The sequence below is a fragment of the Peromyscus maniculatus genome, chromosome 9 (assembly GCF_049852395.1).
Source record: "Peromyscus maniculatus bairdii isolate BWxNUB_F1_BW_parent chromosome 9, HU_Pman_BW_mat_3.1, whole genome shotgun sequence".
NCBI lineage: Eukaryota > Metazoa > Chordata > Mammalia > Rodentia > Cricetidae > Peromyscus > Peromyscus maniculatus.
In genome coordinates, this window is record NC_134860.1 from 6,905,911 (window position 1) to 6,932,125 (window position 26,215).

Genomic DNA, 26,215 nt, shown 5'->3' on the forward strand with positions numbered 1-26,215 from the left:
TTGCGCTTCAAGAGTTGATTATAATTGGTGACTGCTTTACTTACAACTTTTTCTCATGTTGAAAACATGGGGAGGGTTTAGCCCCTGATTACAACAACAACACCCAACACATACACACAGGGAGAGGGAGAGAGGTAGTTCTTCTAGGTGCCTTGTTCTGATGACTATAGTAACTGATGGTTTTCTATTTACATGCTCATGTAGTTAGTATTCCTATTTCATTTGTCCTCCTTGCCCTTAAAGCAACACAGCCTTGTCTCTGTCATGACAGTGTGCTGGCATTTCATTGAGACTGATGTTCTCTCCTAAGAGGTTGGTTTGGTAGACCATGAAATTGATTTCTGCCTCCAAGCATCCCTCTTTAGCACTCCCAGGAGCCACCACAGTTTTTTGTATTTTCAAACTACCTTTTAATTAATCCATTCATGAATAAATGCTAAAACCACCATCTGACTGTTTTTGGGTTCAACAAGCATTTTTGTGTAACACTGAGTCCTTGTAACTCAAAACCTGTCCCAGAACTTACAGGAGGACAATAATTTCCTTCAGTACCAGGCTTTGGTGAGTACAGCTAAGAGATCAGGTTCCAGGAGCTGTTGTTAGTAAACTCCAAGATGACAGTCTCATTTTATCTTCCACTTTCGGATTCACTGAGGATCTGGTACACTGGGCTTTGAACTTGCTCTTCAGAATCATGTCCAAAGAGTCACTGTTGAATGCAAGTCCAAGAGAGCCTTGAAGCTAGCCTTCCCTTTGCTCCCAGTCTTGTCAGCAGCTACCTCACCCCAAAACCATGAGCTCAGTGATGTCTAATGTTGTGTGTGTGTGTGTGTGTGTGTGTGTGTGTCTGTGTGTGTCTGTGTATGTGTGTTTGCCTGTATGTGCTGGTTGTGTGAGATTTCCAGCTTGTTCTTGTATGTGACTCCCAGGCTAGCTCCCCGGGAATTGCTGGGGATTTCCTGTTCTCATCTCATTCTCTCAGTAGGCTCCTTCAGATGCAGACACACCCTAGCATGAATATCAGGTCTTATGTTGCTTCCTGATACTCAAGCTTGCTTCCTTACAAACAAGTTTTCTAATGACTGAACCAAATCATAGCCCTATATGTTCGGCATGATTTCACACTGTTTCAGGTGTTAGAAGTTTCCCCATATGCTTCAAAATTGTAGCCTCTACCAATTTTCATGAAGCTTGTAATTAAAAAAGAAATACATGTAGAGACAATTGGCTAAACAGGCCTGCCTCTCAACATGATGACCTAAGTTCAAAATCCAGAGCACAAATGGTAGGAGAGAAGCTACTCCCTGAATTGGTTCTCTCATGTACACACACACACACACACACACACACACACACAGACACAGACACACACACACACAGACACACACACAGAGACACACACACACAGAGATACACACACACAGACACACATACACACACACACAGACACACACATAGAGACACACACACACACACAGACACACACACAGAGAGACACACACACACATACACATATACACATACACACACACAGAGACACACACACACAGACACACACACAGACACACACACAGACACACACACACAGACACACACACACACATACACACACACACACAGACAGACACACACACAGACACACACAGACACACACACACACACACACACACACACACACACACACACACTGACACACCACCACACACTGGTGTTCATAAAAGGAGTTCATCATTCCTGACACTGAAGAAAAAGGAATCCTCAACAGACTGCCAACATCCTTGTACATAAACAATAAACCTCAACACAAGCTCCTTAGTCCTCTTAACCACTGCCCAAACAGAACTAAATTACCAATCCCCACCCTCTTGGGGATTCCATCTCAATAAGAATCTTGTGTGCGTTATGTTGTGTGGTGTGACTTTGTGGTATTTCTTGTCTCCTGATTGCCAGGATACCTTTCAGAGTAGAGCTGTAACACTTGCATTGGGAAACCTCCCACTACCAGAACAGAGCTGTTACGTTTACACTGGGGAAACCTTTCCTGCTGGGGTTGAGCTGTAACACTTCTGTTGGGGAAGCCATTCCCCTAAAGCTGTAATACTTACACTAAGTCCCAAGTAGAGGACTTAGGAAGAGGAAGTGCTTGGAACCTTAGTAGCTCTGAGAGAACAGGGCAGCTGTCTTCAAGCTGGGGCACATAAGCCATATCCGGGTCCTCCACCACAATGGCTTGATATGTGCCTCAACACCCACTGCAGTCCCATGGGCCCTGGAAGCCATGCTGGTTTGGAGTACAACCTCAGCTCATATCTGATGTGGTGCAGGAAAGTCCTGGAGTCCACAGTGCTTAGCAGCACCAAGCCTTGACCATCTGTGTCTAGTACCAAGAGGAATTGAATGGCTGGGACCTTGGTGAATGCCCAGGGCAGTTAATCTACCTCTCAATAGCATCAGATATCCATGGAACATAAAGGAATCTGCTGAGGGTGAATGAAGTTCAGTAACACCCTATCTGACAGGGATCCCTCATCTATCATCCTGTGCCTCTTGATGCCCTGTTTCCACTCTGAATGAAATTAAGGAGCTCCCCCAGCACAGTAACTGCAGACTTGATAATTCCTGGATCTCTGCGAAACTAACCTCAGAAATCCTTCTCTGTGTCTGCTATTTAAGAACCTAGAGAAGGCCGGGCAGTGGTGGCGCACGTCTTTAATCCCAGCACTCGGGAGGCAGAGGCAGGCGGATCTCTGTGAGTTCGAGGCCAGCCTGGGCTACCAAGTGAGTTCCAAGAAAGGCGCAAAGCTACACAGAGAAACCCTGTCTCGAAAAAACAAAAAAAAAAAGAACCTAGAGAAGATCTCATCCTCAACATAAGTCACTAGGCATCCCTGGATGGCTCAGTTGTCTTGTATATCTGTTTCTTATTCTGCACTGCTCTGCTCCCAAGGGAGCTTCCCTGCAATTGAAAGATCTCCACCCAAAACACCTGTATTAAAGAGATGTATTGGGGAAGGGGGAATCTAGGAGAAGAGCTGCCTCTGCAAGGTTGGAGAAGGACTGATAACTGAATAGACATAGGGGCTTAGGGATAGAGTTTTTTTTTTTTTTCAAGGAGAAGATTTTCTGCCCAGGGATTGGTTGGTTCCTGCTCAGGGATTGGTTGGTTTAGTTGGTCAAGGGCAGAATTGGCTCTGGTTTCAGGGCCAGAGTGTGTTTCTTTCACGGACCCTTTTTAGAATTTTGGCTCTAATTTCAGGGCCAGGGTGTATTTCTTTGACTGGCTCTGGTTCCAGGGACAAAGTGTATTTCTTTGGCTGTGGTTTCAGGGTCAGGGTATGTTTCCTTGGTTCTGGTTTCAGGACTAAAGTGATTCTTTCACTGGCTCTGGTTTCAGGGCTAGGGTGTGTTTCTTTGCCTGGCCCTTTTACCCTACAGGTGAGCTTCTCCAGAGGTCTCTACACAACCAGTCTTAGTCGTGGCACTCCTCTCTGCTGATCGGAAAGAAAAACAAGCTCATAATGTTTGTGGGAAACTCTGACAGTTCCAGGTTATCCCTATGAGGAGAAGCAAAGGGTCTCAGAGCAGGCCCCCACACAGACATGAGTGACCCTGGGAACTTTCCAACAACAATCTGATAGCAGTTGCTTGGGAAAAGAGTGCTATCATCCCATGTCATTTGAGTTCTCTGGTTTCAAGGACTGTGAACTGTACCTGCTCTCTAAGACTCCTTTATTCATACAGGCAGCTTCTCTCTCCCTGGAGTGACGTGTGCCTGAGATTGTCACAGCATTAGTAAGGTTGATAACCACAGTCAAAGATGGTCTTGGTGACATGCAGATTCCTGGGCTTTGGCCTAGACACTTTGGCCAGGCCAATAGTATAATAAGCCCTCTCTGCACACTGTTCAATTTATCAGTAAGACTCCATTGAGCCAGGACCTCATGAATCCCATCTAGGAAGTATCCAAGATGCTTATGACTGCATGTAAGCTAGGAGAGCATCCCTGACTTATACCTAAGGCTTTCATGTCCAAAGGCCCAGCAATTGTCTCCAGAGCCTTGGCTCTGCAGGGTGGCTAGGAAGGGTTCTGCCTGCTGCAGGAAATCCAGGCTGGTCTATCAAATAAGAGGCTTCAGCTCCCCAACTGCTACATGTTCTGGGAGACAGAACCTGAGAGCACACAGGGCCAAGTCAGGCCATGTTTTCACGTATTGCTCCGTCAGCCCTCTCTCCACTGTGAAGACAGGCTGTTCTTCACTTTTATTTATATTATTGTCTCTGGGAGGGTCTCTTTTAGCCCAAGCTTGCCTCAGACTCCTGATCAATCTGTGACTACTTCTCTGGTGCTGGGATCAGTGGCATCACCATACCACCATGGCTAGTAGCTCCTCTTTATTGGATGTTTCCTTCAGTGTTACCCCTTAGTGCCTGCTGACACTTATAACCTCCCATTATTGTCAGCTGAATGAAACTATTAAGGGAAGAAAAAGACAGATTGTTGACAGCTAACAATAATACAAATAGAATGCAGTAAGTGCTAAATGGTAGTGGAATGTGACAGAGACAGCAGGGAAGGAAGGGGGAAGGACGTTGTCTCCCTTCTACTGTCACAACATTGTCAATGTTTCCTCATTGAGGGTCTCTCTCCATTTAGAAAACATCAGAGATATGTGTGTGTATGTGTGTGTGTGTGTGTGTGTGTGTGTGTGTGTGTGTGTGTTCATTGTCACACACAGATCCAAGTCTTCATCTTTGCTCTATGTGAAACAAACCTTCCAGAACATCCAAAGCCTTTGTGGTCCCCCCAGCATCATTCTGGCTGCCTCATGTTCTTTCATCCAACATTTGTTTAAAAATCTCGACAGAAACATGGTTTTTCTTCATCATTTCCCCATAAATGTCTGTGTCACTTGACAAGACTAGGTTGAGAGTTGCCAGGTATGGAATTCTGTTCTCAAAACTTTATTACATTTACTCATCTGTATATTTATATATGTGTTTGCACACATGCGCAGAGCATGGTTGTAGGTCAATGGACAACTTGCAGCCATTAGTTCTCTACTCTCACCATGTTCATCCCAGGGTCATACTCAGGAGTACTGATTCTGTGAATTCCTTGGCTCTGGGTGGTGTATAGACTGCTCACAGCTAAAAGGAATGTGGATGACAACAGAAGGCAATGATAGTGACCTGGACCAAATTTGAATCATTCAGAACATGTCATCCTCATTAGAGGAGTCTGTCAGCATCAGTGAGGTATAGGGAAGCCATAGAGACATTTAGCATAACATATGCGCTCTTGGAGAAAATAAGAAAGATACAACAAATAATTGTTAGCCAGGTATCTATAGAAGATGTGTTTGGGAATTTGGGAGAAACAAAGGTCTTAGCAAATCTACAAATCTACATTCTCTTAATCTGTTTTTTTTTTTTCATTTTAATCTGAATATTGGCCTTCTTTATTTCTATGGTTCCTTGTCACCAAACTAAAATAAGAAAAAGTCCAAAATCACTCAAATGGAACATGAAGTAATATATTGATATGAGTGCATCAGATGGAGATATTCTAGCATAAATGAGAAATGGGAAAACAGTTGTCTTAGTTTCAGTGGGTCAAGACCTGGCACCCTCAACTACATGCAACTCAGAGAACAATTTCTGGCAGTTTTTTTTTATTCTTTCTATCAATAAGGTGGGTCCAAGGGACATAAAAGCATGTCTCCATTACCTTTACCTGCTTAGTCATTTTCCAGCCCATAATCAAAGCCTCAGATTTTAATAAACTATATATCTCTGTTTATGGTCTCTGTGTATATCTATCCTTCATTGGAAATATTCATCCTCAAAATAAATGTTTGCCACAGTTAACGAAGGCAAGGAACGGAGTTGGGAGAATTTTAGAAGCTTCTACGATAGCTACAGTTTGCTGTATTTCACTTCATAGGATGTAACTGTTAATTTTCTACCCTCGTCATCCATAATGTACTAATTTTCAACCTAACACATTGCACGTGCTAGGAAAGTATTCTGTCTCTGAGTTATATTCCTGGCTTGTAACTCCATTCATCTGCAACAGCTACTACAGGGCAGACATCCAGAGGAGCTTTAACTGTCAATTGTGCCCTCATAAGAATGGCCATGTGAGTAGCTGACAGAATGCTTTGAAGACTAGGCATGCTTATCTGAGATAGAAGAAGTATCCTAGTCCACATTACACACTCTACACAGTTTAGTCTGAGAAAGGTTGATAGGAAACTGTTATCTATCTGCACAAATGCAAGGAGAAGAAACCGTGCTAGTCTATCTGGTAGCATTTATCAAAAGAACCAAAGCTATGCTGAGTATTCACATGGAAGTAAGACATGACTGAACATAGGCTCCTTCCCAATAATGGAAAGATGGACAGGGAGACACATGCCACAGTTCAGTGATTGGTAGTGTAGGATGAATGAAGTCTCAGCTAGTTCCAGTGTGTCTACAGGTACTGTGACAGAGTCAGTGCAGAATGAGAAGTGACCAATGAAAGGGAGAAACTAAAATGAACCACCTTCTTCTCTGTCTTTAGAGATCTTAAGACCTTAGGTTTGAGAGAAAGAGACTGGAACTTGCAAGGATAATTCTTTCATACATTAACTCTCTGTGAGTCTCAGGTCAGATCCATTCCATGATCTATTCCAGGAGAACTTCAGAAGAATAAAGCCCTCATCTGAAAGAAACCTTTCCTCAATACACTGTGACTTCTGCTGTGATGAAAGAGTAGCATCAACCATCCCTCTCCCTTTCAAGCCTTGCAGAGATACACTCTCCGCGAGAGGCATGTGGCTTTTGCTGCAGATACCATCCACCCAGACAAATGTGAAGTTTCTACTTAACACTGATTAGCTTGTACATCACAGGTCTATCTTATGATATTTCCATCCCCAGGAGGGTCTTAAAAGTGCATTTCATCTGATGGGCCTACTCTGCACTGTCATCCAGATGAGAGGTGACATAACTGCTCTAACTCTGATAATAAGAGCTGTTGAGTGATGATCCTGAACCCAGGAGCACTCTTTTGAATGCCTGGCATCCCAAGAAGTTTCCCATGTCTACCTCAAGGTCCTGTCCCTACAATTCTCCAGAAACATCTCTCTTCGATTAGGTGTAATCCAGTCCAACTAATACACTAGAGAGGCTGGAAGGATAAAAGTCATGTGCAGGGGCTGGAGAGATCACTCATCCTTTAAGAGGATGTATAGCTCTCCCAGAGGACCCAGAAATCAGCTAACAATCTTCTGTGACTCGGTTTCAGGTGGAATCCACTGCCCTTTCTGGCTTCAGTGCAAACTGCTTGCTGGTAGTGCATAGAAAACTGGCAAAATATCCATATTCATAAATACAAGTAAATGAATCTCAAAAAAAATCCATGCAAAATGAATGGTCAAGGCAACAGCACATTAAAAAGACCACATCTCAATACGTCTTAGAGGGTTACTACCCCTGCATTGCCACTGTCACTGGTGCTGTATTTCAGGAAAAGAAAGGCAGACGGCTATAGGTTTCCTCATTTCTTCTATACTCCTGTAACAAATGTTCTCACTTCCTGAGATGCATTAGAAAACAGATGTATTTCTGAAAAATCTGCTATAAATGATCATGTCATGAACATGTGTGTATCTATTTTCCATTTTTTGGAGTAGATAGACATGTGAAGTCAGGTGTTTAATATGGATCTTTTTCCATCACTAAGTGGATACTCGTAGAGTAGGCCATGGGATTCACACCCAAGACATCATTCTGGTTTGAATCCTGTCTGGCTGGGAACTCACAATGTAGCCTAAGCCTCCTAGAACTTGCAGAGATCCATCTCTGTCTGTTGAGTTCTATGGTTACAGAAGTGAGACATCACACCCAATTACGAAATGTATTTTAAGAATGAATAGTTGTACATTGCCTTTTTATTCATGAAATTACAGAAATTTGACTGAATATGGGGTTTTAAAAAGGCATTTAGTACATCCAGTGTATAGCCTTAGCAAAATATAAAATCAAAGAAAGAACAAAAGAACCAAAAATAACAAAACATCAAAACAAAACAAAGAACATCAAAATCTCAATTCAAGAAAACCCAAAAACAAACCAAAACTATTTACACTAAGAAGCATTCTCATCATGCAGATTTAGTACAGGGTCCTACATCCTGTGGCTAGCTTTGGATACAAGTTGGAAGACAACCATGAATTGAAATGACCTCTTCAAGACAAGTGCAGTCATGCCACTTTGGGGCTTTGTAGGTTAAGTCCTTGCCAAGGTTGATCTTATGCTATGTTGGCCACTATATGAATCTGTCAGCCAAAATGTGTCTGTGTGCCGATTCAAGAGCAAAAAAGGACATGGGGAGCATCTGCTGCCCAAAGACATAAAAGCTCATGGTGGCATCCTTCCTAAATCATTTTCCAGACCAATTCACTTCACCACCACATGTGCATGAAACTGAGTAGGTCCAGCACTGGACTGGAGTAAGAATATGATGCTTCCTAAGTGTGGTCTGTCTGAATAGCAGCATGACATCAACACAGTCTTCATTGACATATCTTGCTGCACATATGAAGGGCTGAACACTCAGTCAGCTACCAAAAGTTTGTAGCAATAAACTTTCAGAATAATGATGAACAGAAACATATTCTCTCTCCATGTTGTTGTGACCCTCACTGGAAACACTTGCTCGTAGATGTCAGTTTTTCTGCATAATCCTTAGTGGATTTTTTTTATCTCAAGCATCTTTTTGATGGTTTCTCTGTAACTAGTGAGTCGGGAGACACATGGATCAGGTTATGGATGGACCACAGCAGGGCAGATGATATTTGCCTCACCGGTGATTTTACAACTAGTAGTATATGTCTTGTTTTGAGGAGGCCTTGATCATAGAGTGGAGAATGTCAGGGTTTCTAGTTGACTATGGATTCCTTCATCCTTCTCAGTTCTCATAAAGGGTGCTGTGAGAGAAGAAAAGGCAATCAGATCCAAAAAAGAAGCCTTGTTGGGTCTCTGGATAGACAAATTCGGGCCCTATCCACACATAGGAAACCAGAATCAAGGAAGAACTCCACCCCACAAATGCCATGTTGCTGGGGGTGGGATGTCATGGTGGTTCACTTACTTATGACACTTAGTGCTCCTGCTTCAGCAGCTCTGTTGTCAGGAGGCTCTCATCCTGAGCTGTGGATTGTTCCAGCTCATGTTGGAGATTTTCTGACCTAGAGGAGAAAGATAGTAAGGGCAGAGTCCTGGTGGGGATCCACCATGGCACCAGTCATTCAGTGATATCACAAGAACTCAATTGTGCTGGAGAGTCAACAATGATCTTTGGCAGCAGTCATTGTATATACCCCTAAGGAATAAGTGTCACACAATAGCTGGGCCTTGAATTATTTTCTGCCCTTAACAAATATCAGATGCTAATATGAGTACAATATGTACCATGGTATAAGAAAGAACAGGGCTTTTTCCTACACTCTAGGGACATCATTTAAACAAAAGGAGTAGCATATTAAAGTCATACATAACAGCACAGCAGAGATACACAGACTGTGCATGATTAGTTTATCATCAACTACCTCATTTTTTCCTTGTCCAATTTCTGTTTATTTCTTTCTAGGCAGGGTTACAATATGCATCTCTGGCTGACTCGATCCATATTCTAAGATGGCTACAAGAGGCCAGAGATTTCCTGCCTGTGTTCCCAAAGAACTTGGATGAAAGACATGCACCATCACACACACCTGTCCTTATTGCTGATTTTAATTGATATTATTTTATTTTTCTTTCCATGTTGTACAATGCTGTCACAGGTTTGATAGAGAAAACTTTAAAATTTCAAGCTGTGTTTCTTTTTTCTTTTTTAGAGGGATTACATGAGCAAGGGTGGAAAAGATCATGATGGGGAAATCTACAGAAACAACTGAACCAAGCCCAAAGGAAATCAGGAAATTTAGACTGACAGTTGTGGAATCTGCATGGGACTGGCCTAGACTCTCTGCATATGGGGGACAGTTGTGGAGCTGGTTGTGTTTGAGGGGCCCCTGGCAGTGTGATCAGGATCTATCCATGTTGCATGAACTGTCTTTCTGGATTCCATTACCTATGGTCGGACACCTTGCTCTTGCTTGATAAAGTGGGGAGAGGCTTGGTCTTGCCTCAACAGAATGTATCAGGCTTAACTGTCCTACCATGGGAGAATTTACCCTGCTGGAGGAGGGGATGAAGGGTCAGGGAAGAAGGTGAGTGGGGAGTGGGAGGAGGGAAGAAAGGGGGATCTGTGGTTGGTATGTAAAATGAATAAAAATAATTTTAAAAAGACCACCTCATTTTTATACATAGACTTAATACAGCTTTGCAAACTAGACAGCTTAATAAGGTCATGTGAAAAGATCAGGCCTCCTGCCCAGAAGGCACCTTGCACCCAGGTAATACACAAGATGGAGCCTGTCATGCTAGAGCAGTATTTCTTGACCATGTGTCTGAGAACATAGTCACTGCATGGTCTCTGGCAATAAACAAAAAGAGCTGTGTTATCCTTAGGCCTACAGCTGGGTATCTACATCCTGGTACTCTGTTATACAACACTCAGTGAAGGTTCTAAACAATTCTCAGCAGAGACATCCGCCTTGGTTCATCCTGTCAATGACTAAACTTATTCTATACCCAGTACACTTTACATGGGAAATGCTCAAACAATGAAGACAGTCAGTGTTACATCAAATAGTGACAAGGGTGTGAATCTCTGAATAAATATGTGATTTCAGATATGGTGATATACACCTTTAAATCCCATCACTTGGTAGGCATAAGCAGGCAGAGCTCTACAAGTTCAAGGAAAGCCTGCTGAGAACATACCAGAGAGATAAGAAGGGAGGGATGGGACACAAGTCTACAGACCCAGGGAGTATCAAACATATTGATTGCTGGACAGAAGTTCTTGTTGACGGGACCAGCATAATTCTCTGAGTTCTGAGTTGGTCTACCCATGCTTGGAGAAGGGAGTCATGCTGATAAGCAAAAGCCCACAAAGGACAGAGAGCCCTGGTACAGGGGACCCAATTGGCTCCATACCCCAACTTCAGCCTGGGTTCCTACCTCATCTGAGAGACAGTCAAATGATGCTGCAGCTTTAATGCCAGGTGTTTCTGCTGTGTGACCAGCTCCCTCTGCTTCAGCAAGCTCTGGAGTCTCTCTTCCATTCTTTGCTGCTCCTGTTCATTACAAGATTGTGTTCTTATTGGAGGATTGAGTATAGTATAGACAATACATTCTCACACAAGTGCAAGCACACACAGAGAATCCCAAGAGCTTGCTGGTCAGTCAATCTCATGAAATTAAAAGCTCCTGGGGACATGAGAAAGCCTGCTTCAAGTTCATAAGACCGAGTCTGACAAAGAGAGAAACCCAGTGGTCTCTTCTAGCTGTCATCCACATACAATATGCACTATACTTCCATATGCCTTCATTACATACACACAAATACAGAGAGAGAGAGGGGGGGAGAGAGAGAGCGAGAGCGAGAGCGAGAGCGAGAGCGAGAGCGAGAGCGAGAGCGAGAGCGAGAGAGAGAGAGAGAGAGAGAGAGAGAGAGAGAGAGAGAGAGAGAGAGAGAAGAGAAAGAGAGAGAGGAGTGAGACGAAAACAACAAAGTGATAGAGGACAGTTCTCTTTAGAATAAGCACACCAGCCTTTAGGAAAAGTCCCCAAACTCACCTTTCCATCCCTGGGAACTAAAATGGCATAAGGGAGCACACTGCTTGGTTAGTCTGTGTGGAGGTGGTTAGAGAATTTTTTACTCTTGAACTCAAGTCTGTGTACAGCAATCCTCCCATCATAATGACATGTAGCTGTGTGATGAGTGATTGATCTGTTTCTCCCCACTGACTACAGGTTCAAGAAGAGTATCAGGGATTGCATGCCAATGACCAAGATTCTCAGAGGACACTTACTTCTCAGAAATACTAATGCACAGACACAGAATGAACAATTTTATGTCATGAAGTGGGTGGATGGATGGGTGGATGGAGGAGGAAAGTGATGAGATAGAGCACAGGTGTCTGGATGGGTAGACTTGGTAAGGTTACATAAGTAAATGGTGCTGACCTAACTGTGACCCAGCTGCCTGTCCTACCTGCTGTTGCTGGTTCTGGAGGTCACTGGTCTCCTCTTGATCCTTACTGAGCACTTGCAAGTCACCCAAGTGTTGCTTCAGCAGGACCCAATCCTCCAGTAGGTTCTCCTTCTCTTGCCTCAGCATATCCAACTTCTTTTTGAGCTGACTCTGCTCCATCAGGAGCCGGCTCTGCAGATCACTAGAAACAAACTCTGCATAGTAAGACCTTGCCAGCCTCCTCTGATCACCTATGACACCATGCCTCAGCAACCCAACCCTATCCCAGGTTCACAAGAAGATGTAAACAAAAACCTTCAACAATAATGAGAGTGGCAGAAAGACCAAAAGCAGAGAACAGTTATTTCCTGCAAGAATCAAACTATTTCTGAAAACCGCCCCCAAATAAACCCCCATGCCCCTCCAAAAACAAGAGGAGTAACCCACCTGTCCTAATCACACCAATGTCATGAGGAAACACCAGCAGGTAATGTGCAAGTACACTTGGGGAAGTAGGAGACCCAGAGGGTGCATAGATCCCATAGCAGTCAGCTCCTGCCTGACAACCCTCTTGTGATGCCAATTGCTCTTCTGAACCAGTGGTTCTCAGTATGTGGGTTGTGAACCCTTTGGGATCTAAGGAGCCTTTCACAAGGGACACAGATTAGATGTCCTATGAAGACATTTAGATTAAAATTCATAACAGTAGCAAAATTACAGTTATGAAGTTGTTACAAAATAATTTTATGGTTTGAGGACATCAAAGAAAATGAAGCAATGTATTAAAATGTCACAGCATTAGGAAGGCTGATAACCACTGATCTAGAGGCTACTGAGTATGACATTATAGTGCTTGGAAGAGCTAATAGTCTCTTTAAACCTTAGCAAAACTGAGTAAAGGGGCATAAGTCCAAAGGCTGCTTGCTAATGCTGCTGGCTATGAAGCAGAAAAACCAGAAGCAGATCTACAGACCCTGCAGTTCAGAGACAAAGAAAATTGGAGTTGGCTATTGTACAACAGTTGGGGTCCCTGCCAAGATAAGCACTTACCAAAGGAAGATTTTCTCTTTGGTCAGCTCGCTGAGCTTCTGTGAGGCCTCCCAATTCTCATTCTCGAAATTCTGCAGGTCTGACATGACCTGCTGATGTTCCATCTTGAGCTTTTCATAGAAAGGATTTGGCCTGTGGTAGGGCCTGGACCCAGAAGCAAAGAATTCAATGAACACATGTCACATAGCACATGAGTATAGGGTGTGTTCTGTACTATTTCAACCCATGAGATGCCCCTTCCTGGCTCCTATGAACTGGGACCTCTGGCTGCTTGCTATACTTTCACTTCTGGCCCCAGGCCAGCAGAGGCAGGGTGTTAAGAAGGATGCAGCTGGGACTGAATGAACTCCCTCAGGAGTCCTGCACAGCTTGCTATGCAGTTCCCACAAGTCTATCACAGGTCTGGGCCCACCAGAAACTGACATTTCTTCTGTTTTCAAATAAGAGATGCTCATTCCAGGGTGCCTATATTGACATGGGGGCTAAAATCATATCATGAGCATTTCTAAGGATGGGATTCAATATCATGATAGCTTCATACATTCCCCCAGGGCATTCCTAGTTGGCACCAAGGTGAACAGACTGGCAAAGGGCTATGCTGCTCAAAATGGGGCTCCGAGTCCACAACAGAGAGCACACCTAGATACTGAGATAAGCAACTCTTCATGGTCAACCACAGACCCCTGATTGCAGGGTGAAGAGGGACACATATGCACAAACACACAAACACATAGACAAGATAGAGGGATGAGAAAGAGAGAGACATAGAGACAGAGAGAGTATCAGGGAGGGGAGGGAGAGAGAGAGAGAGAGAGAGATACAGAGATACAGAGATTGAGAGAGGTAAAGGAGATAGAATGCTCTCAATGAGACGCAAATTAATACATGCAGTTGTATCATCTCATAGACGACCAAGAGCAGCAGACATCAGTACCAGGCCTTGCTACCACTTATTAGGATGTGGAACCAGGCCTCTTCAGCTGCTACTAGGAGCATCCAACACACAATGTCTTACCAGGCAAGGAAAAAAAAAAGTAACATTCTCACACTAGCCACCACTTGACAGGATTTCTCCAATTTCATGCTCGGAATTCACACACTTCTGCTTCAATTCCTGAGTTATGTGATTCAGGCCATAGGCTATGGTTTTCATTTGGAAGAAGCAGAACAGTCTATGTCCCCATCTCACTCCTGCCCATGTGTCAGGTTTTGCTTCAGGGAAGCATTTAGAGAAACTGTGTTGAACAAAGGGACACCCTGAAGATGCACCCAGCCTCCCAGAAGCCCATTTCTTAGACAAAATAAACTAAGGGTGAAATTGTGGAACCAAGACAGTGATCATGGAGTTTGAAACAGTAAATACCTGTTGTCCAAGGATCCTTCTGTTACTAAGATGAGGCGATCTCTCAGATCATTCCGTTGGGCGGTCATCACCTGGAGCTGAGTGGTCAAGCTCTCCACCTTCTGCTTCACTTGCTTCTTTGTGAGGCGGGTTGGAGTGGGTGGTGGCTCCTTAGAGGCCCCTGTGGGTAGATGAACACAAGTGAACATGCATTGTGACAAGATATAGAGAATGGACATATCACCCTGAGACTTAAGAAGGTGTTTGAGAAAAGATGTAAGCAAGCAATTCAGTGACACCCCCCAAAGAATTCTACCCTGGACTGAGATGCCCCCGCTGGGCATCTCGGGTCTCCCATCTCTCTGACAGGAGATAGGTGTCTCAGCCAGCTGATTTCCTCTGCTCCTTTAGCACATGCTTCAGAGAGCCTCCTCAGGCTTATTAACAACTCTGGACTCTGCATTCAATTCCAGGGTTCACTAGTCTGTTGCTATCAAAGCCAAGATAAAAATGACACATTCCACAAGCACTCAGATCATTAAAGATGCATAAATATCCTGACAGGTCACTCTAAGCACATGGCAAAAATGGAGAAGCCACACAAGGGCAGAACATGGTCACCATCCTCACCAAGACTCCTCAGTGACAATGGAGGATGCACAGAGCTGGTGGGTCATAAATAAATGAAGCCACTGAGAATGAAGTACATTGATGATCTGCCTTTTGCTGGGCACAGTTCACTTAAACCTCATACCCTAATGCTGGCCTTTTTGTTCCCTCTCAACCCCTACCCTCCTGTAGGATTGAAAGACAAGAGCTCCCAGCACAACAGCTTTGGCCTTATTCACTCCTGACTTCTGGCACAGAAAAATTACTCTTCTGGAATCCTTGAATTTCAGGAGCCATGACAAGCAGGGAAGTCCAGTTGGTTCCCAGAGACTTCTACCTCCTGTGTCCCATTACTGGAAGATTCAGCTCAAGCCCATGTCCTGCAGGAACATCCCAATCTCCTGCCCATAACTTACTGTACCATCTTCTGGACCATTTCTTTCTTGTTGTTTTACATTGAGGCTGAAGGCCAGCTTGTGTCTGCCTTTCTCTGGTCTCTCTTCCCTCTCCTTTCTCTCTACCCAATAGACTTCTGAGTCTTCCCAACATGTTCATGGCTGAACTGTAAGGGCACTGAACCAACTGTCCAAGGGCAGTTGGTGTTGCTACAACACAGGTGACATCAGATAACATTCTAAAGTCTCCAGGATACAATAGAATGTCCAGGCATGAGACCCACCCTGATGTCATGGGAAACTGACATTGCCTCCTTGCTAATCAGCTCTCCTCATAACTCACCAGAAGTCAGGTTTCCCATTCCAGGAATCTCTCCTGGGACTCAAGGGAAATCCTTCAGTACCCTTTCATTCTCTGATTGTTGGAAATATCTCAGTACTTCCATGTGGGAAAATGAGTGTTCATTTCCTACTGGAAGTATATGTCCAGAAGGTAACAGTATTATAGACATTTCTGTGAGGTATGATTCTCCACAAGTACCTCCATCTCCTTATTACCAAGAAATGATATTATCATTAATGATAATGGAAAGGATACCTTTTAAACAACTTCCTGGTATGGAGCCTATAGAAATTACTGCCAGTAGATAATATGCAGCTTAGTTGATTTAAATTGATGACCACTGGCAGATTGCATTAGCATGTTACTCAGGATCTACAGATAATCACTACCCAGTACATCAACTTTTAAGAGTTTTTGAAGATACTCAATGGGTATGACCTAAAATTATATCTAAAAATCCTGTAGTGTTTGCTCTTAGTGACTTTACAGATTGTTCTTCAAAAAGACAAGGAGCAAATACATACAAATTCCCCACATTCCACAAAATGGATAGTACCTTCCCCTGACTGTACAGCTCAAAGGTAAAAACTTAATATATTCCATTAGACATTGCTCAGTCATAGGTTACTTTTAACTTACTTCATATATATATTTGCACATGAAGGATAGAGTTATACTAAAAATGGAAACTGGCTTACACTGATAGAAAAGAACTGTTACAAAAGTGTTTTAAATTTTAAAAAAGTGTAATGAAGAGATGAAAATCCTTAAGCTCTACCTACTTTGTACTCTAACACATTTTATCTCTAAATTTCTTTGCCCCCTACCTCAAAAAATAATATCTTAGGACGTAATTTCTTTAACTTTGGATTTGTAAATTCCTGGGGCTTGGTTAAAATTTGTAAAATGCATAACAAAAATTAGCTGAAAACTTGTAACAAAAGGTTATCACTTTTAAAATCTCTATATAGGCAGCATGTATAAAAGTTATTCCTGCCCTGACTTCCCTTCTGGACCAGAGGTGAGTGCCTGGGTCCAGCCCGGACCCCATCCCTGGGCACCAGCCACTCCGGGAGGACCTGCCCAACTTGGCACCAGGTTCTGGCCACCGGGCAGCTCCCCTTCTAGCCCCACCGGGAGGGATCCCCTTTTCCAAGCCCCCCCCCGGCAGCCCCTGCAGTCTCTGCGCCCTGCCCCCACGCCCATCTGCCCAAGACCCCAGCCACTTCCTGAGACTTAGAGACCGGCCCCGAGCTCCCAGCCTGCCCCCCAGCTCCCAGCCTGCCCCCGAATTCCCTTCTGGACCAGAGGTGAGTACCCGGGTCCAACCCGGACCCCATCCCTGGGCACCAGCCACTCCAGGGAGGCCTGCCCAGCTTGGCGCCGGGTTCTGGCCACCGGACAGCTCCCCTTCTAGCCCCACCGGGAGGGATCCCCTTTTCCGGCCCCCCGGAAGCCCCTGCAATCTCCACGCCCTGCTCCCACGCCCATCTGCCCAAGACCCCAGCCACTTCCTGAGACTTAGAGACCGGCCCCCAGCTCCCAGCCTGTCCCCGACTGCCATTCTGGACCAGAGCCTGCCCCTGACTTCCCTTCTGGACCAAAGAGTTGGACAAGAGAACTCCCTTTTGGACAAGAGAGAGAGTCTTCCTGAATCTGTCAGCTCTTTGTGAAACAAGTACACTGATAACACCAAGAAGGAACCACAAGGAGATGGGCAGATGTCAAGGCAGAAGTACATACAGCAAAATGAAGAGCAATACAGCATCACCAGAACCTAGCTCACCTCCAACATCTAGACCTGAACACCAAAAATTGGAAGAAGCAGAAGAAAGTAGCCTTATGAGTAACTTCATGAAGAAGGTAGAGGCTTGTGTAGAGGAAAAGACAAGAAAATTGGAAAAACGCTGTAAACAACTAGAGGAAAGGGCAAACAAATTAGAAGAAAACAATAAAGCCCTCCAAGAAAACAATAAAGTCCTGGAAGAAAACATTAAAGTCCTGGAAGAAAACAATAAAGCACTGAAAGAAAATCATGAAAAAGCAATGAAACAAACAAAGGAAACAGTCCAAGAACTGAAAAGGGAAATTGAAAAAATAAAAAAGACACAAACAGAGGGAATGCTGGAAATAGAAAACCTGAGTAAAAGATCAGGAACTTCGGATGCAAGTATAACCAACAGAATGCAAGAGATGGAAGAGAGGATTTCTGGCATTGAAGATACAATAGAAGAAATAGTTCCATCAGTCGAAGGAAACACTAAAGCCAACAAAGTCATGAACCAAAATGTCCAAGAAATCTGGGACACCATAAAAAGACCAAACCTACGAATTATAGGGATAGAAGAAGGTGAAGAATACCAACTCAAAGGCACAGAAAATATATTCAACAAAATTATAGAAGAAAACTTTCCCAACTTAAAGAAGGAAATGCCTATGAAGATACAAGAAGCCTATAGAACACCAAACAGACTAGACCCCCAAAAAAAGTCCCCTCGACACATAATAATTAAACAACTAAATGTACAGAATAAAGAAAGAATATTAAGAGCAGCCAAGGAAAAAGGCCAAGTGACCTATAAAGGTAAACCCATCAGAATAACACCCGATTTCTCAATGGAGACTTTGAAAGCCAGAAGGACCTGGACAGATGTAATGCAGACACTAAGAGACCATGGATGTCAGCCCAGACTAATATACCCAGCAAAACTTTCAATCATCATAGAGGGAAGGAACAAGACATTCCAAGACAAAGCCAGATTTAAACAATACCTATCCACAAACCCAGCCCTACAGAAAGCACTAGAAGGAAAATTCCAACCGAAGGAAGTCAGATACACACTCGAAAACACAGGCAATAGATAAAGCCACAACAGTAAACCCCAAAGAAGGGAAGTACACACACACTACCACCAAAAATAACAGGGATGAAGAATCACTGGTCATTAATATCCCTTAATATCAATGGACTTAATTCACCTATAAAAAGACATAGACTTACAGAATGGATACGAAAGCAGAACCCAACTTTCTGCTGCATACAAGAAACACATCTCAAATTCAAAGACAGACACTACCTAAGAATAAAAGGCTGGGAAAAGACTTTCCAATCAAATGGTCTTAAGAAACAAGTGGGTGTAGCCATCCTGATATCCAACAAAATAGACTTCAAACTAAAATCAATCAAAAGAGATCAAGAAGGACATTACATACTCATCACAGGAAAGATCCACCAAGATGAAGTTTCAATTCTGAACATTTATGCCCCAAACTAAAGGGCACCCACATATGTAAAAGAAACATTACTAAAGCTTAAACCACATATAAAACCCCACACATTAATAGTGGGAGATCTCAACACCCCACTTTCACCACTGGACAGATCTCCCAAATCGAAACTTAACAGAGAAATAAAGGACTTATCTGATGTCATGACCCAATTGGACCTAATAGATATCTACAGAACATTCTATCCTAACAAGAAAGAATATACATTCTTCTCAGCACCCCATGGAACTTTCTCTAAAATCGACCACATACTTGGCCACAAAGCAAATCTCAACAGATACAAAACAATTAGAATAACCTCCTGTGTTCTATCAGACCACCATGGTTTAAAGTTAGATTTCAACAACAACAAAAATTACAGAAAACCTACAATCTCATGGAAACTGAATAATGCTCAACTGAATCACCAATGGGTTAAGGAAGAAATAAAGAAAGAAATTAAAGACTTCCTAGAGATCAATGAAAATGAAGACACCACATACACAAACTTATGGGACACTATGAAAGCAGTGCTAAGAGGGAAATTCATAGCACTAAATGCCCACATAAAGAAGTTGGAGAAATCTCACACTAGTGACTTAACAGCACACCTGAAAGCTCTAGAACAAGAAGAAGCAAAGTCTCCCAGGAAGAATAGACGCCAGGAAATTATCAAAGTGAGAGGTGAAATAAATAAATTAGAAACTAAGAGAATAATACAAAAAATTAATGAAACAAAGAGTTGGTTCTTTGAGAAAATCAACAAGATAGACAAGCCCTTATCCAAACTAACCAAAAGACACAGAGAGAGAATCCAAATCAACAAAATCAGAAGTGAAAAGGGGGACATAACAACAGACATTGAGGAAATCCAGAGAATTATAAGGTCATATTTCGAAAACCTCTACTCCACAAAACTGGAAAACCTAAAAGAAATGGACATTTTTCTGGATAAGTACCACATACCTAAATTAAATCAAGACCAGATAAACTATTTAAATAGCCCAATAACCCCTAAGGAAATAGAAACAGTCATTAAAAGTCTCCCAACCAAAAAAAAGCCCAGGACCAGATGGTTTCAGCGCAGAATTCTACCAGATCTTCAAAGAAGAGTTAATTCCAATACTCTCTAAATTGTTCCACATAATAGAAACAGAAGGAACATTACCAAACTCCTTCTATGAGGCTACAATTACACTGATTCCTAAACCAAACAAGGATACAACAAAGAAAGAGAACTACAGACCGATCTCCCTCATGAACATTGATGCAAAAATACTCAATAAAATATTGGCAAACAGACTCCAAGAACACATCAGAACAATTATCCACCATGATCAAGTAGGCTTCATCCCAGGGATGCAAGGGTGGTTCAACATACGAAAGTCCATCAATGTAATACACCATATAAACAAACTCAAAGAAAAAAACCACATGATCATCTCACTAGATGCAGAAAAGGCATTTGACAAAATCCAACACCCCTTCATGATAAAAGTCTTGGAGCGATCAGGAATACGGGGAACATACCTAAACATAATAAAGGCAATATATAGCAAACCAACAGCCAACATCAAATTAAATGGAGAGAAACTCAAAGCAATTCCACTCAAATCAGGAACGAGGCAAGGCTGTCCACTCTCCCCATACTTATTCAATATAGTACTTGAAGTTCTAGCCAGAGCAATAAGACAACATAAGGATATTAAGGGGATACAAATTGGAAAGGAAGAAGTCAAGCTTTCCCTATTTGCAGATGACATGATAGTATACTTGAGTGACCCCAAAGATTCCACCCAGGAATTGATAAAGCTTATAAACACCTTCAGCAACATTGCAGGATACAAGATCAACTCAAAAAAATCAGTAACCCTCCTATATACAATGGACAAAGAAGCTGAGAAGACAATTATAGATACATCACCCTTTACAATAGCCAAAAATGACATAAAATACCTTGGGGTAACACTAACCAAGCAAGTGAAGGACCTATATGACAAGAAATTTAAGTCCCTGAAAAAAGAAATTGAAGAAGATGTCAGAAAATGGAAAGATCTCCCATGCTCATGGATAGGCAGGGTTAACATAGTAAAAATGGCAATCTTACCAAAAGCAATCTACAGATTCAATGCAATCCCCATCAAAATACCAACACAATTCTTCACAGACCTGGAAAGAATAATACTCAACTTCATATGGAAAAACAAAAAACCCAGGATAGCTAAAAGAAACCTGTACAATAAAACAACTTCTGGAGGCATCACAATCCCTGACTTCAAGCTCTACTATAGAGCTACAGTAATAAAAACAGCTTGGTATTGGCATAAAAACCGACATCTGGTCCAATGGAATCTAATTGAAGACCCTGACATTAACCCACACACCTATGGACATATAATTTTTGACAAAGAAGCCAAAAGTGTACAATGGAAAAAAGAAAGCATCTTCAACAAATGGTGTTGGCATAACTGGATATCTACGTGTAGAAGGCTGCAAATAGATCCATATCTGTCACCGTGCACAAAACTTAAGTCCAAGTGGATAAAAGACCTCAACATTAATCCAGCTACTCTAAACCTGCTAGAAGAGAAAGTAGGAAGTAGTCTTGAACGCATTGGCATAGGAGATCACTTCCTAAATATAACACCAGTAGTGCAGACACTGAGACAAACAATCAATCAATGGGACCTCTTGAAACTGAGAAGCTTTTGTAGAGCAAAGGATACGGTCAACAAGGCAAAGCGACAGCCTACAGAATGGGAAAAGATCTTCACCAACCCCACAGGTGACAGAGGACTGATATCCAGAATATATAAGGAACTCAAGAAATTAGACATCAAAACAACCAACAGTCCAATTGAGAAATGGGCTTCAGAACTAAACAGAGAATTCTCAACAGAGGAAACCCAAATGGCTGAAAGACATTTAAGAAATTGCTCAACATCCCTAATCATCAGGGAAATGCAAATCAAAACAACTCTGAGATACCACCTTACGCCTGTCAGAGTGGCTAAGATCAAAAACACTGAAGACACTTTATGCTGGAGAGGTTGTGGAACTAGGGGAACTCTCCTCCACTGCTGGTGGGAATGCAAGCTTGTACAACCACTTTGGAAATCAATATGGCGCTTTCTTAGAAAATTGGGAATCAATCTCCCCCAAGATCCAGCTATACCACTCCTGGGCATATACCCAAGAAATGCTCAATCATACCACAAGAGCACTTGCTCAGCTATGTTCATATCAGCATTGTTTGTAATAGCCAAAACCTGGAAACAACCTAGATGCCCTTCAACTGAAGAATGGATAAATAAATTGTGGCACATATACACAATGGAATACTACTCAGCAGAGAAAAACAATGACATCATACGGTTTGCAGAGAAATGGATCGATCTAGAAAAAATCATCCTGAGTGAGGTGACCCAGACTCAGAAAGACAAATATGGTATGTACTCACTCATAGGAAGATGCTAGATGTGGAACAAGGATGACTAGACTGCTACTCACATCACCAGTGAGGCTACCTGGAAAACGAGACCCAAAAAAAACACGGAGAAATGGATGAGATCTACATGAACAACCTGGTCATGAGTGAGAACAATGAAGGGCAACGGTCGAGGGAAAGAGAGTGGGAGATCCTAGCTGGATCAAGAAAAGAGAGGGAGAACAAGAAATAGGAGACCATGTTAAATGAAGACCACATGAGAAGGGGAGGAAGCAGAGAGCTAGGGAGGCCCACGGAGCTCCACAAAGATACCCCCACAAAAGACTGCTGGCAATGGTCGAGAGACGGCAGGAACTGACCTACTCTGGTGATGGGATGGCCAGACACCCTGTTAGTTGTGCCATAAACCCCATCCAAGGAAGGTCTGAGGAATCTGGATGCAGACATCCACGGCTGGGCCCCTGGTGGAGCACTGGGATTCTAATTAGTGAGAAAGAAGAGGGTTTATATGAGCGAGAATTGTTGAAGCCAAGGTTGGATAAAGCACAGGGACAAATAACCAAATGAATGGAAGCACAGGATCTATGAACCAAGGGCTGAGGGGCCCCCAACTGGATCAGGCCCCCTGAACGGGTGAGACAGTCATTTGGCTTGATCTGTTTGGGAGGCAGCTGTGTGTTGGTGCCGGGTCCTGGGCTCGTTGCATGAGTTGGCTGTTTGAATCCTGGGACCTATGCAGGGACGCTTGGCTCCGTCTGGGAGGGGGGGACTGGACCTGGCTGGACTGAGTCTACCAGGTCGATCCCGGTCCTCGGGGGAGACCTTGATCTGGAGGAGGTGAGAATGGGGGGTGGGGGGGGGAAGGGGGCGAGAGTGGGAGAACAGGGGACTCTGTGGCTATTATGTTGAACTAAATGATGTTGTAAAATAAATTTACAAAAAAAAAAAAGATGTTTAATTCTTGACATAGGAAACACAAGTGTAGTGTTCATTTTGGGCCTGAGTAAATAACACTCAGAATAAGGATGATATGATGTAATATCAGAAAATTAGATTATATGACACTAACATATGAAGTCATGGTTGTGGTTTCTTCTCTGGTGTGCTAAAGCTGTTCTCATTTAGGAACTATAATTATCTAAAAGAATTGTTCATTTATTTTCACAGTAAGATTCAATATCTTATCATTTGATAATTCCATATATGATTCATTTACAAATAAAAATAACAACTATAAAATCAAAACAACTTAAAACGTAGAGTTATATGAACAATCAAGGTAAATTTACACATAGTTTCTTTGCTAATCTTTCTAGTAATTAGAAACAATAGTTAAGGAGTCAACCCAGTAGGCCTAGTGCCTAGTAGGCCTATTACTTAAAGAAATATCAAATGCTTAAAGGAAAGACAAACCTGGAGGAAGATCAGTTAATATAAATTCTAAAAGAGAAGTAGTAGCCACTCAGATTGTGGGTGTTATCACTGGAGATGTTGAAATTTTATGTTTGTTTTTCTGTAGTATTTCCTGAATAGAAACAATATAGGTGAGAGGAGGAAGGCTTATGAGTCTAAGGAATGCAGCTAAATAATCTTATAAACTCTAGTGACTTTAAAACAACACGAGGCCCTTTCCCATATTATAGAAGTATTAAACAACTGCTGGAGAGAGGAGACTCCCTCACTACCCTAGAAGCCTGGCAGGGGCTCTGTGATCTGTGAAGCTATTTGAACTTCAGGCATCAAGCAGCAGGTATACAGCTACTGTGAACTGTCACCAATACAGGGAATGGAATATCTGGGTGCTGAAGCTGCCTTTAAGTCTTCCATGCTTTTGTAAGTAAGTAGCCCCAATAAACACTTTGGTTTACCAAGTTGAAAAAAAAAAGTTATTCCTACTGTCCCCTTTGGTTATTATTTTATCTCCTTTATAGACTAAATTAGGCAATCACTGTTCCTCAAAATATTTTGGAGAAAGATGGAATTTAATATCTTGAGATATCCTTAAGGAAATATAAGTCTATTCAGGATAGAAGAACCTGACTCAAAAGATGTATGTCTAACCACTTACGTATTTGTTAACTGTTGAACACCAGGCTTCTGGAAAATTTAAATAATAAATAAATATGTAATTGATAAATTTAGTATATTTGATAAATAGGGCTCTTAAGTACCTAAGGTCTATTTAGGCTAGCAGAAATGCACTTGAAGATATTATATCTAGCCTCTTTGTCTTTCCCAACTTTGTTAAGCTTTAGCTCTTTGCATAAACTAAGTCATAAAAGAAACTGTGATATTCTATAATGGTATACCATAAAAGAGTTAAAAAATAAAATAAAGTTCAATTCTATGGACTGTATTTATTTAAGTTTCATATTTGAGGCTAAAGGATCTTAAATTAAATCTTCAATCCATATTTCTTAACGTGGAGTGAAAAGAAAAATGAGATGACACAAATTTGTCTTCTGCACTCCCCATGTGATCGTACACAGAATAATAATTTGTAAAAATAAGAAAGAGAAAAGAAATTTTCAAGAAAGAACAGAAGAACTGTCAAATCAGATCGGAGGTATTGCTCTGTGATCGAGCACATGGAAGGGCCTGTTTCCATCCTCAGCACCAAAAATACAACACACTAAATATGTGGAAGTAAGTGAATTCAAGCTCCAATTCCCTCTGAATTTAGCGTCAAGGGAAGGGTCCTGGAGCCCAGCAGACCTGCCTGGAATCCCTGCCTAATTGTCTGAGGTTTCTATGACATTCTCCCTCATATGAGCTCAGGTAGCCACTTTGCTGTAGAATCCCCCTAATCAAGGATTACAGAAGCCAGAGGCCTCTTGTCCTTAAACGTTTCACAAGGCCCCATTATAATTTTACAGGACAGGGTGCTTGCTTCATAGAGCTGGATCCAGGACAATAGGTAGTGACACTTCTTCCCTTCTTCCCCACATTTCTGCCCACAAACCTGGCCCCCAACTCAAGAATCAGAGCCAAATGCTTCTAGATAGACCACTATGATCAGCCTCTCCATTTCCTTCTTCACCTGTTTCTTGGTGAGGAGGGTTGGGTGGGATGATGGCTCCATTGCAGTCTCTGAGGGGAGATGGACACAAGTGAACTTGCATAGTGACAAGGCATAGAGGATGGACAGACCAGCCTGAGGCTCAAACAGAAAGATCATGTCTGGAACCAAGTGACAACCCAAACATTTTGGGCCAGGCTGAGATGTCCCCTCTGTGGATCTTAGCTTTCTCATCACTCTGTAGAGATGTGACTGTGTAAACAGTCAGGGGAAAGTTTCCTCTGTCTCCCTCACATGCTTCTGGGGAAAACAGAGACTACTTCTTCAGGAATATTCACAGTGGCACAAGATGCAATATGGTCCAGAGCCCTGAAACCTGCCTGTGGTTTCAGAAGCCAGGAGAAAAATGGCACAATGCACAAGCACTCAGGTGTTGTGAGGAGCCCAGATCTCCCGCCTGGTCACTCAAGGACCATGCCTCCAGAATACTGGGATTAAAGGCATGGACATACACCACTTGGATTCAATTCAAGTCTTAAAAGCTCCAAGAGTCTATGCTAGGACTAAGATTTTACAGGAAGGAAGTTGGATGTAGATGAATTCTATGTTGAT

General features: G+C 42.6%; 1 protein-coding gene across 10 annotated transcripts in view; it reads right to left on the reverse strand.

The window, feature by feature from the left end:
• Nucleotides 1–7,889: 7,889 nt before the first annotated feature.
• Nucleotides 7,890–26,215, reverse strand: part of LOC102914713 (disks large homolog 5-like) — a 41,389-nt gene continuing 23,063 nt past the window's right edge. For 3 of the 10 annotated variants that reach the window (XM_076544278.1, XM_076544277.1, XM_076544279.1), the window contains 6 exons: nucleotides 14,544–14,703; nucleotides 13,181–13,324; nucleotides 12,152–12,332; nucleotides 11,116–11,231; nucleotides 9,140–9,236; nucleotides 7,890–8,975 (listed from right to left, as the gene is read on the reverse strand). In XM_076544278.1, coding sequence (XP_076400393.1) covers nucleotides 9,149–9,236; nucleotides 11,116–11,231; nucleotides 12,152–12,332; nucleotides 13,181–13,324; nucleotides 14,544–14,611 — 597 coding nt within the window. In that variant the 5' untranslated portion in view covers nucleotides 14,612–14,703 and the 3' untranslated portion in view covers nucleotides 7,890–8,975; nucleotides 9,140–9,148. Of the gene's footprint in view, nucleotides 8,976–9,139; nucleotides 9,237–11,115; nucleotides 11,232–11,974; nucleotides 12,333–13,180; nucleotides 13,325–14,543; nucleotides 14,995–15,547; nucleotides 15,969–22,596; nucleotides 22,664–22,943; nucleotides 23,117–23,997; nucleotides 24,110–26,215 lie in introns of those variants that run through there. The other 7 variants (XM_076544273.1, XM_076544274.1, XM_076544276.1 and 4 more) reach the window with 6 other exon arrangements.